This window comes from Oryx dammah, unplaced genomic scaffold, assembly GCF_014754425.2.
Source record: "Oryx dammah isolate SB20612 unplaced genomic scaffold, SCBI_Odam_1.1 HiC_scaffold_27, whole genome shotgun sequence".
NCBI classification, from domain to species: Eukaryota; Metazoa; Chordata; class Mammalia; order Artiodactyla; family Bovidae; genus Oryx; species Oryx dammah.
The window spans coordinates 15,883,219-15,895,629 of record NW_024070211.1 but is presented as its reverse complement, the minus strand read 5'-3'; the positions used below and the strand labels follow the sequence as shown (position 1 = coordinate 15,895,629).

The 12,411-nt window shown below is 46.0% G+C and overlaps 1 protein-coding gene across 4 annotated transcripts in view; it reads left to right on the top strand.

Annotated features, from left to right (window-relative positions):
- Positions 1-12,411, top strand: part of DIS3L2 (DIS3 like 3'-5' exoribonuclease 2) — a 362,916-nt gene that overhangs the window by 270,654 nt on the left and 79,851 nt on the right. For 3 of the 4 annotated variants that reach the window (XM_040228111.1, XM_040228112.1, XM_040228114.1), the window contains exon 13: positions 5,521-5,754. In XM_040228111.1, coding sequence (XP_040084045.1) covers positions 5,521-5,754 — 234 coding nt within the window. Of the gene's footprint in view, positions 1-5,520; positions 5,755-12,411 lie in introns of those variants that run through there. The other variant, XR_005718935.1, reaches the window with a different exon arrangement.

Here is a 12,411-nt window from a genome sequence, read left to right as displayed (position 1 = left end):
CTCTGCTAGAGCTAGAGAAGTTTGGAGGTCCACAGAGTAGTGGCTGAATGTGCATAGCATTATTCTAGCAGGTGTGGATGAGGCACAGCAGGAGAGGCAGTTGACAGCAACTTTGCAATGTCACTGGCAGAGTCTTGAGCCAAGAGCCCCCTGACCCAAACCATTTTCTCTAAACTGGGAAGAGGCTCCTTCAGAGTAGATATAATGTTTTTTCATATACATCATGAGGTGAGTCACATTAGAAACTCATCAGGTATAAAACCCAGCATTCAGTATGTCTTATAAGTTCCTCCTTGAACAGCTGTTAAAATATCAAGGGCCACGCAGTTCTAGAGGATGACTTTTTGTATCATAGAAACTTCTGAGTTCATCGTTCTTACTGAGTAAATTTCACAAAGCCCTGTGTGTGAGTGATGATGTCCTCTAGTTTTTTATTTTTTTATGCATTTTTTTTCCTTAATAGCAAAAGCAGATATACATTCAATAGGGCACTAAACAGGCCACTTCAGTCACTATAAACTTTGAGGTAGATCATGTATTAGCTGGAATGGCTTCCCAATACCTAACTCAGTTCGTGAAAATTTATTTTATCATTTTTCCTTTTGATTGCAAATCTCTTGGTAGGTCAGATTTGTCCCTCAATGCCAGGGTGATTGCTGCCTGGCACCCGTCATGTTCCCTGGTGCCATGCCTCCTTTTTGTTTATAAGTAGTGGCCTACTCATCAGATACAGTGAACAAGCTCAGAGGTATGTTAATAGGGAAACATTTTATAAGCTGTATGTTGTATTAGTTATACTGAATTGTCACACAGACATCATACATGTGCTTTTAGCAGTAGACTTAAAGCAAGCAATGATATTTGTTGTTATATGTCACACAGTAGTTATGTGACAGCTTCACTGGATAATTTCCTTTAGTTTTGTTGTGCATGCGCTAGTTAAGAGTACTTGATAAGGCTGCTGGGAATCTAGAATCTTCCATTTTTAGAGGAATCAGGTAGAGACAAAAGATTGTCTCAATCCTACCCTCAAGTTATAATTTACCAAGTTGGTGTAGGTTATAATTAGCCTAAGGGGAAAGGTATCCTTATATCTGGAAAACAGATTAAAAACCAACAATATTTCTTTGGGAAAGATCCCCAGTGATCTCCTTACTTGCCACAAGTAATAACTCCTTCCTTCTCGTGCTCTTTGGCTTGGTTGCATCTTTTGGTTCAACATCCACCCAGAGGCAAACCCAGCTTTTGGGTAACAGGCCCAGCCAGGCCACAGCACGAGAGGACACAGCTAGGTCTAAATAGGAGTGTGTGGCTGACAGTGTCTCCATCTTGTCACTTACTCTTTGATCTTACCATGGTCTTCTCTGTTCTTCTTTAAGAAGGGACCTGTGCCTCACTTTGTCACCACTGGCCTGGCCAGGAGTGGGCCCAGCAGAGGAGACCCCCTGCTTGCTCTTCACGAGCCACCCCCCTCACTGCCTCTGCCCTCTGCAGTCACCAGCACCTCTCCATCACAGACATATTGCTGTCGGCCTCTCCTCACTGTCTTCGAGCACTGCCTCTTTCTGCCCAGTTTCTTTTTGGATACGTTACTCTTGGCACCTTTGACTTTTTTCACCCCTGGGCCCTCCCTACCCCAGGGAGGTTGCCTCGTGTTCATGGTAAGAAGAGGCAGAAATCCGTGCACCCCCCTACCCCTGATCATCTCAGCAACCTGGTTTTGTTCCAATCAGGAAAATGTTTCTTTCTTCCTATTACATTTTGTTTGTTTTTATTGAATTATAGTTGATTTACAATGTTGTGTTATTTTCTGGTGTATAGCAAAGTGGTTAGCTATATATATATGAATATATATATTCTTTTTCATCATAGGTTATTACAAAATATTGAATATAGTTCCCTGTGCTATACAGTAGGACCTTGTTATTTATCTGTTTTATATACAGTAGTGTGTATCTGCTAATCCTGAACTCCCATCCCTCCCCTGCTTTCCCCTTTGGTAACCAGATTTGTTTTCTGTGTCTGTGAGTCTGTTTTGTAAAGAAGTTCATTTTTCTGATATATTTTTTGAACCAAATAGTTTATATACAGAAGCCCAAAGCTGTAGTGGAAGTGATTTTATATCTAATTACTTAAAATTACAAATTAACCCCATTAGCAGTGTTTTGAACCAAATATTTCTTAATGAGACACTGACTTTTTTAGAAGCTTAAAATTTTAAATACATTTGAATGGAAATTAATAGTTTTCAAATGATATGCTTTCCCCACGACTTTGTATCTATTAAATAGAAAGTCAATATTTTATTTTCTTTACTTCACTGTCTGTCTCTTTTGTGACCTTCAGCAAGCTATAATAAAAAATAACACTTGATTTTGAGACTTAGGTCTTTAGCACAGATCTGATCCTGGCCTCCACTTAGGAGTTAGCGTGACTTTTCACAAATCCCCAGCCTCTTCTCTCAATGTAAAATGGGCCAAATAACATACTCCCGGGTGTGTTGGACTTCCTAGGTGGCAAAGAACCTGCCTCCAATGCAAGAGATATAAGAAATGCAAGTTAGATGCCTGAGTCAGCAAGATCCCCTGGAGGAGGGCATGGCCACCCACTCCAGTATTCTTGCCTGGAGAATCCCATGGACAGAGGAGCCTGGTGGGATACAGTCCATGGGGTCAGAGAGTCAGCCATGACTGAAGGGATTTAGCATGCACGCACATCCAGGTGTGTTAGAGAGATTTGAGAGGGTTGGAGGTGTGAGAGCTCTGCCACCAAGCAGAGCCAGGTGGTCCCTGGTGTCAAGCCACTTCTTGTCCTGCCTGGTACCAGAAAGTAGGTCTTGAGGTAGACAATATTTTCTCCTTTCTAACTAGGTTTTTTTTTCCCCCAGCCGGATACCTTCAGTGGATATTGGCATGCCGTTTAACCCAACATCCTAAATAGCGGTGTCCTAGAGTGTACGCAGGAAGCTTGCCACCTGCAGAAAGAGAGTGACCCAAATCCTGTGATGAAATGAATGGCAGAGGAAGGCCATGATTCTTCTCTGAAGGGTTCTGTTTACAAAGCTCCTCGTGGCTTTTTTGCTTTTTCCATGAAAAACTCTTTGTCTTTTTGTCTTCTGCCACTGGCCCTGGTTACAAACCGGGCGTTGATGTGAATCCAGTTTCCAAATTGGAAATTAATGAGGTGTCCCATCCAGAGAGGCCTTCCTCCCATTCTGTAAGGCGTGCTGGCCCCAGGAACCGACACCCCCGCCCAGTCAGGTCCCTGCTTTCCTGTTGACCTTCAGTGGGTGAGGGGGCTATGAGCATCCTTGCCACTTCATCACAATGTGGTTTCTTGGCCTGAGAGTTTTTTTAGTCCGTGTGTCAGGTGTGACTTCCAGAATCAATGGGTTGTTTTTAAGCTGCCTGGCCGTCTCTGGGCCAGGAAGTTCTTATTGGCTCTTTAGAGCTCCTACTTCAGCCCTTCGTATGTTCAAAAAGAAGGTGCAGATTTTCTGGAATGGAGGCATTAAGGGAGGGGAGGCCCAAGTAAGGTGACAGAGTTGTGGGAAGCTTCTCATCAGTGCTGAGTCCCAGGTTTGCTGGTGTTTGAGTTGTCATTGACAGATGAGGAGACAAACCGAAGGGGCAGTGGGTCCAGTGAGGAAGAAGAGGCAGCTCAGACTGAGCAGTGCCACCCTTGTGAGTGGCTAGCAAGTTTTGCTCAGGAGTGGGGGACCTCAGGTTTTGCCAAGTTACAGTGAATATGTTTTAAGAACTCCTCGGGATTCAAAATGGCCCCTGGTCAGGGACCAGCACTACAGAAGAGGGTTTAGAGGGAGCCACTGAGCTGTTTAGACCCAGGATATATGAATGTCGGGGTGGCAGAATATCTAGGAACCTCATGGAACTTACTGCAAAAGTTTGTCCATAAATACTTCAAGGGAGAGGGCCTAGAGCTGTCACTAGCTTTTTAAAGTAGTTCTTGACTCACCAGTTTACGTGAAAATGGATGCCCAGTCAGGGTGATCCAAGTCTCCCCACCCTCTGTGCAGTGGTGACCCCTGGTACATATGTAGGGCTTTCCTTTTGTCTTCTAGGAAAAGGGGACAAAAAACCCAAGAGGCCAGATACCCTCTGACCCGGATGCCTGAGGGAGTGTGTGAAAAAAGAGCAGTGGAACTGAATGAAAAGGGACATTTCCCCAAGCTAGAGACAGACTGTCCAGCAAAATGTTGACACACGGAAGGAGGAGGATTGACTGACTGGGTTTGGAATGAGTCGTAGAAAAGGAAACAAGCTGAGTCTCCAGGGGAAATCTTTGTGACCACAAGAATGAAGAGGTCGTGGCCCCGTCATCCTAGAGGAGGTTGGAGCAGCTCCACGAGTGGGAAGTTTTCAGGAAATATGGCTGTGACGGAAGGACAAGCATGGGCTGACCTTGAAAGGGGCTCTTCTGGGGACCTGCACACACTGCTTCCCCCAGGACTGCTGGACAGTTGCTCTAATTGCCCCTACAATTTCTTCTGCATTCAGTGCATGCGTGCGTGTGTGCATACACACACACACACACATACACACAGTCCCTGGAATTGCCTCTACAATTTCTCCTGCGTTCACCACATACACATACACATCTCCTGAGAGCCAAAGTCAGGACCCGCTTGCCACAGCAGAAGAGTCATCAGCGCGTGCGTGCACATGCTCGCGCACACGCGCGCACACACACACACACACACACATCTGAGAACCAAAGTTAGGACCCGCTTGCCACAGAAGAGTCATCAGCGTGTGTGTGCCCACACACACACACACACACACAGAGAGTCACTGGGATTGCCTCTACAATTTCTCCTGCGTTTAGCGCACGTGTGTGCACACACACACACACACACACACACATCTGAGAACCAAAGTCAGGACCCGCTTGCCACAGCAGAGAGTCATCAGCATAATATTTTGAGTTGCTTGTATTTTGAGATGAGAGTAGTTTTAAAAATAATTCAGAAAGTATATTTTGAGGGTTTTTTTTTTTAAGAACATTAAAGTCTGATATTCCAGATCAAGACTCTTCATAATAAGGCTCTTTGCACTAAACCAAAGAAAAACACGAGTGGTTTCTATTGTTCACTTCCCCATGCTTAATGGCTGCCATTATAAAGAGTAGTGGTTCTTCCTTCAAAGGTAAGGAGAGGGTGTCAGAGGGGTCTCTCTAGCTCTTCAGGTAGAAGCTGTGTGCCCTCAAATTCTCATGGTATGGACAGCTGTGGGCTGGGCCCTCCCTGTTCCCCACCGGGGAACACCTAGTAACCCTTCAGACAGGTGTTTTCAGGAAGCCTTGTCTCTGGAGTTGTGACCAAAATGGTTTAGCTGGTAAAGGGGGAAGGGGTGGGGGGTGCTCAGTTAAAAAAAAAAAAGCTGGTGCTCATCCCTCCTCATTTCCTCAGTCTCTGTAGAATGTGTACAGATGAATGGTTGCGTGAAAGAAAAAACTGAAGGAAAAAAAAAATTCTCCCTCACAATCTGTCCATCTCTGCAGATCCTCGCTGAATGGTTTGGCCGGACCATCATCCGCTCCTGCACCAAACTGAGCTACGAGCACGCGCAGAGCATGATTGAAAGCCCGACCAGGAGAATCCCGGAGAGGGAGCTGCCTGCCATCTCCCCCGAGCACACGTGTGACGAGGTGCACCGGGCTGTCTTGAACCTCCACGGAATTGCAAAGGAGTTACGCAGACAGCGGTTTGCGGATGGCGCACTGCGTCTGGATCAGGTCAGTCGCTTCCTCTTTTCAACGCCGCCCACAGACCTGACTTCCGCCAAAGCCCAGTGTGTGCGAGAATTAGCATGGCAGCCCTGGGGCTTGTCCCTCTGTCCTTTCCTCAGTCTCTGCCCTCAAACAGTGGCCTCTGAGGCAGGCGGGAACCGCCTCCCTCGCGACTCCACAGACACCCGGGGCCTCATGACGTGAGCCCGCTGGTCCTGTGGCAGAAGCCTCTTCCCTCAGCTCAACTCTGGCATTCCCTGGAGTCTGCTCACCCTCCTGTTTATTTCTCTTTCCACAATCCCTCCCTGAATGAACCCCTGTATTCTTATTTTAACTTATTCGTGTCCGATTCTCTGTGACCCCATGGGCTGTAGCCCACCAGGCTCCTCTATCCATGGACAAGAATACTGGAAGTGGGTAGCTAGTCTCTTCACCAGGGGGTCTTCCCAACCCAGGGATCAAACCAGGGTCTTCTGTGTCTCTTGTCTTGCACATGGATTCTTAACCTCTGAGCCACCAGGGAAGCTCATTTTTTATTTGAGCTATCAGTTAGATGCTGAGGACACCAACATTAATTTCTCCATCCCTGCCCTCCTTCCCCAGGCCCTACATCTGCCACCCGAAACTCCTCACCTGGCGCTCGCTGTCCCTTCTGCCTGACACAGTGACCAGCACCCCAGTGAGCTGCACACGTGAACTGTGTTCCCTTCCCTCAGCTCCCTCCAGGGGAGCTGTGTGTTTCAGTGGTCAGCCTTCTTTACCCCCATCCTGGCTATGCCGGTTGTACATGTTATAATTACTCACTGTAATGGAATATTAGGTACACTGATCAAATAAGAACATTTTAAAAAGCTGCCGTTCCTGTGAAAACTAAGTTAAATTGTTTGCAAACACTTGATGAAGATGAATCTTCAGAAATTGTGCTGTTTGGGTGTGATTCCTATGAAAAGGAGGGGAGGGGATCATAAAATTCAGGAGGAACTTTGTACTCAGATTGCATTATAGATATCTAAGCTCTCTCTTTTAATGAAACAAAAATGATAAATTATAGGCAATGAAGTATGCATAGTTTATCAGAAAAAAGTATGTAAAAATCCAACTAGCATACTCTTTTGTAAAAGTAAGGGTGAAATGAAGTGAAATCGCTCAGTTGTGTCCAACTCTTTGCGACCCCATGGACTGTAGCCTACCAGGCTCCTCTGTCCATGGGATTTTCCAGGCAAGAGTACTAGAGTGGGTTGCCATTTCCTTCTCCAGAGGCTCTTCCTGACCCAGGGATCAAACCCAGGTCTCCCGCATTGTAGGCAGACGCTTTACCGTCTGAACCACCAGGGAAATCCTAAAAGTGAGTGGATATGCATTTATATAAATTTGTTGTTATTGTTCAGTCACTTAGTTATGTCCGACTCTTTGTGATCCCATGGACTGCAGTACACCAGGCTTCCCGGTCCATCACCATCTCCCGGAGCTTGCTCAAATTCATGTCCATTGAGTCAGTGATGCCATCCAACCATCTCATCCTCCGTTGTCCCCTTTTCCTCCTGCTTTCAATCTTTCCCAGCATTAGGGCTTTTTCCAATGAATTGGTTCTTTGAATCAGGTGGCCAGAGTATTGAAGCTTCAGTTTCAGCATCAGTCCTTCCAGTGAATATTCAGGATTGATTTCCTTTAGGATTGACTGGTTTGATCTCCTTTCTGTCCAAGGGACTCTCAAGCATATTCTCCAGCACCACAGTTCAAAAGCATTATATAAATTAAGTTAAACAAATGTTTAGTTATGTATGATTCCCCTCTTCATCCAGCTTCTGGAAAAGCTAACCCACCATCACATCAAGCACATCAAATGAGAGAGTTCCGTTACACCATTTTAGAGACCCTTCCCCATCAGATTGTTATAAAATTGGATTGAATTAAATATGTTAAATACTCTAAATACTGTAAAAGACCATCAGTGATCTCAAATTGCATTAGGAGGTGTCAATGTAGAATGATCACAGTTTCAGATTGTTACTGATCTGTTGGCATGTCTTAGAGTGAGAATTTTATTGCTGAAAATAACTATTTTTTTCAATTATTTTTATTGGAGAATGGTTGATTTACAGTGTCATGTTAGATTCTGCTGTTCAGCAAAGTGAATCAATTATACATACATATATCCACTCTTTTAGATTCTGTTCTCATATTGTCATTACAAAGTATTGAGTAGAATTTCCTGTGCTATACAGTAGGTCCTTATTAGTTATCTATTTCATATATAATAGTGTGTATATGTCAATCCCAATGAAAATAATTTGAGATACTTGTATTTCATCAGCCCTCTCAACTTGTAGATTAGAAGCTGAAGTCCTCAAAGGTTAATTGAGTTTCTTATATGCAAGCAATCTAGATAGCCAACTCTTCATTCACTTTTCTTCCATTTACACCATGCTGACTTGAGAGAGAGAGGTTTTCCTTCCAAGTGAGAATGAAACCCTGAAGTCCTAATTAGGTTCCAGTTAATTAAGGTTTGAAAATAATGGAATTGCATCCTTGGGGCTGATTCCTTGGTTCCAGCTCAGTGGGTAAAAGAACCCACCTGCCAGTGCAGGAGAGGCAGGTTCGATCCCTGGGTTGGGAAGATCCCCTGGAGGGGGAAATGGCAACCCACTCCAGTATTCATGCTGGGACAATCCCATGGTCAGAGAAGTCTGGTGGGCTACAGTCCATGAGGTTGCAAAGAGTGGGACGCAGCTAGACTTGTGGCACACCAGAAAACAAGCTTGTGGGCCACAGCCTTGGAAGAAGGGGCACATTGGTCTCCTGCGGCTGGCTCCTGGAAAGATCGTTGATAAATCAACCAGACAGCCCATCCAGCAGTCCCTGCATTTGTTCCCCTTTGCCTGCTGCCTGCATCTGCCCTCACAAAAATCCATTTTTCCCAGTGCCTTTGGCACAGCCGGCTGTTTGGAGTTTCTCTCTCATGCTTTGTGTGCCCCAATTCACTGTGTCCACATTTTTGGTGACAGGTCTAAAAAAACACATCCTTCTACCCTCCTGTAAGAGGAGACAACATCTGTGTCCTGCTGCATGCCCTTGAATGCAGAAGAAACCTGCTAAGCCAGAAATTTCCCCTTTCCAAGACATGAGTTTACCCTGATGATCTCCAGAATGAGTGAGGTGGAGGACACCAGCATGGGGCCTGTTTGAGTCGAGGGGAGACTGGTTCGGAAGTCACAGTAACTACCAAACAGAGCAACTTGATCACCGAGTGACTGCAGGCAGCAGCTTATTCCAGAGCTGCCTGGCCCACGTCTGAGATAGTGTATTCCCTGAGCCGAGCTACAGGCCACCTGGGCTGGCTCCTGTCCCCTGGGACCACCTGCCTGCAGTCCTGTGCACTTACCCAGTGTATGCTCAAGTGTTAGCAAATTCTGTGTGAACTGTGGTGTGAAACACACTGGAAAGCACTGCCTTTGGGTCGGGTTGCTGAGAGGTCCTAGCTTAGGGAAGTGACACACCTTTATTTCTCTGCCCCAAAGGTCAGGTCAGGTGCTGAGCACGTTCTATTTGCTTTTTGGTTGGTTGAGTTGAAAACTATCCCCTTTTCTGCTGCCATGTTAAATCTAGAATTTAACACAGATACTTGTGGTATTTATTTATGACAAGTGCTCAGTTGCAAAGTCGTGTCCGACTCTTTGTGACCCATACACTGGAGCCCGCCAGGCTCCTCTGTCCATGAAACTTTCCAGGCAAGAATACTGGAATGGATAGCCATTTCCTTCTCCAGGGGATCTTCCTGACGCAGGGATCAAACTCGCATCTCCTCCATTAGCAGTCAGATTCTTTACCACTGAGCCACCAGGGAACACACACCACTCTTGTTTCTTAAAAAGTGTTCAGTCTTGGTGGCCTGCTCCCTCCTAGGGGTGAAAGTGACCCTGACTGACTCCAATGTGATAGGAGGACAAGGCCTTGACTCCTTTTGGAGTTGTGGCCTGAGCCATTTCCTTCAGAAAGGTCGGCAAGGGAGGATGGTGGGGTGCCTAATAGAGCCCCCAAACAAAGACATCTTAGGGAGTACTGACTGTTTTCAGGAAACTACAGCTTTCTGGCGCTTTTCCTCCAGCCTGCCCAGCCTCAGTCAGGTGAGAGTGCTTAGAGGCCACCCTGTGTGAGGGCTTCTAGAGAAGCAAGCATGACTGCGGGAGGGAAACAGCACCGCGTCTGGAGTCCCTGAAGGCAGGCAGGGCATGTGAACAGCTCAGGCTGAGCCACTGACTTTCTGGGTTTAGAGAAAGTTGTAGTGAAGAAAGTTTGATGTTTCCATCTTTTTAACTTTGGAGGCAAAGTCCTCCAAACTAATAGAACCTTTACTAAATTCTCAACTGCATCTTATATGGATCCCACACAGCACAGTTTTGAAGCGCAAACTTAAAGCAGTTTCTTTGAGTGGACTTGATTATAAAGATCAACTTGGTGGGAACAGTTTTTAAATGCCTTGGGACCCAGGCTGCCGTAGAAGGTATCATGGATGACCTTGACCCTGCCCAGCCTTTAAGGCAGGCTCTGCAGACTTCCAGTAGGGAACCAGTTTAGGGACAGAGCAAGTTAGCCAAGATGGCATGGTCAGACTCTCTTGCCTCACAGCCTCTTACTCTTGCCCCACGTTTTGTAAATAATGGTTACGTCACAGCTGAGATCGCTTATAGCACTGCACATGTGTGTCACGAGGTACTTGCTTGGCCACTGGCTGCTTTTGTTCTGTAAGCATATATAAGCTCTACCTGGAAAGCCCTTGTGATTAGGTTAGGGTATGTTCTGGCTGCTGCATCAGCCAGGAGAAAATAAACTTGTCTGCAGTTCCTACAGCTCCTTAAGTCTTCTTCCAGCCTCTAAGCTCATCCCTTGCCTACCTTGGGTTCAGCAAACAGTGCACACAGTGAGATACAGCACGGCAACCAGATAGAAACTCTTGTTGTCTTTCAGTCACTCAGTCGTGTCCGACTCTGCAGCCCCACGGACTGGCAGCACACCAGGCTTCCCTGTCTGCACTCTCTCCTGAAGTTTCCTCAAGTTCATGTCTATTGAGTCACTGATGCTATCTAACCATCTCATCCTCTGTCACCCCCTTCTCCTCTTGCTCTCAATCTTTCCCAGCATCAGGGTCTTTTCCAATGAATTGGCTTTTCACATCAGGTAGCCAAAGTATTGGAGCTTCAGCATTGGTCCTGATTTAGGCTTTGTGGGCCATCTGGTCTCTGTCTCAGCTACTCAGCCCTGCTGCCATGGTTGAAAACAGCCAGGGACAAACAAACAGATGAGCACAGTTGTGTTCCAATACAGCTAGAAGGACACTAAGAACTTTGGATTTCATATAATTTTCATATCAAAAAATCGTATTCATCCTTTGATTATTTCTGAATCATTTAAAAATGTAAAAACCATTCCTAGCTCATGAGTCATGCAGAAAGTAGGTGGTAGGCCAGAGTTGACCTGTGGTCCATAATATGCTGAGCCCTGCCTGAATGAGATCCAGCTCTCTCCTCAGTCAGTTTTCAGCAGCACGTCAGCACTGCACTGGGAAACTGAGCTGGGTCCTAAAGAGCGCTTGTGCTCAGTTACCTCTCGGGCTGGTTTCATGCAATTAAGCAAATTATTCCTTTGATTAGCACCATGCTTGGCAGGTCCAGTTGGAGGCCTAAAGGAATGGATCTGTTTAGCCCCAGTCCCCTTACTCTGTTTTCAGTCGGGTAGCTTTCATTAGCCTGAAGCAGAAAGAGCAGTGGTTCTTAATTTCCCACCTCTGCAAGCTCGGTAGCCTCTTCACAGTCAGATCTCATCCCACCTACCCCGCCTTCCTGAGCCCACGTGCAGAGACGCTGGCTCCGCCGTCTGGTAGGGTGTGCCGAAGTCATGACTGTCAGAGCAAAGCACGACTCTGAGGAAGCTCAGTGGCGTTTCTTCCCCAACCCCACCCCTGCTGCTCTATGCAGCAGTGTATTTTGTTGAATTATGCATTTAAAACTATTGTTAAGCATGTTTCTGTTCCTTCTCTGTAATGTTGTTTGTAAGAAATGAGCATTCCAGCTCTCTGTTGTTTAATTTTTGTACAGTATGATAATTGGTGCCAGATAAGGAGGATGGAAAATTCAAAGACGCCTGCCCCTTGGAAGGAAATCTATGACAAACCTAGACAGTATATTAAAAAGCAGAGACATCACATTGCCAACAAAGGTCCATCTAGTCAAAGCTATGGTTTTTCCAGTGGTCATGTATGGGTGTGAGAGTTGGACCATAGAGAAGGCTGAGCGCCAAAGAATTGATGCTTTCGAACTGTGGTGCTGAAGAAGACTCTTGAGAGTCCCTTGGACAACAAGGAGATCAAACCAGTCAGCCCTAAAGGAAATCAGCCCTGAGTATTCACTGGAAGAACTGATGCAGAAGCTTCGATACTTTGGCCACCTGATGCAAAGAGCCCACTTATTGGAAAATACCCTGATGCTGGGGAAGATTGAAGACAGAAGGAGAAGGAGGCAGCAGAGGATGAGATGGTTAGAAACATCACTGACTCAATGGAAATGAATAAAAGCCAACTGCAGGAGATAGTGGAGGCTAGGGGAACCTGGCGTGCTGTAGCCCATGGGATCATAAAGAGTCACGCAGGACGTAGCAGCTGAACAACAA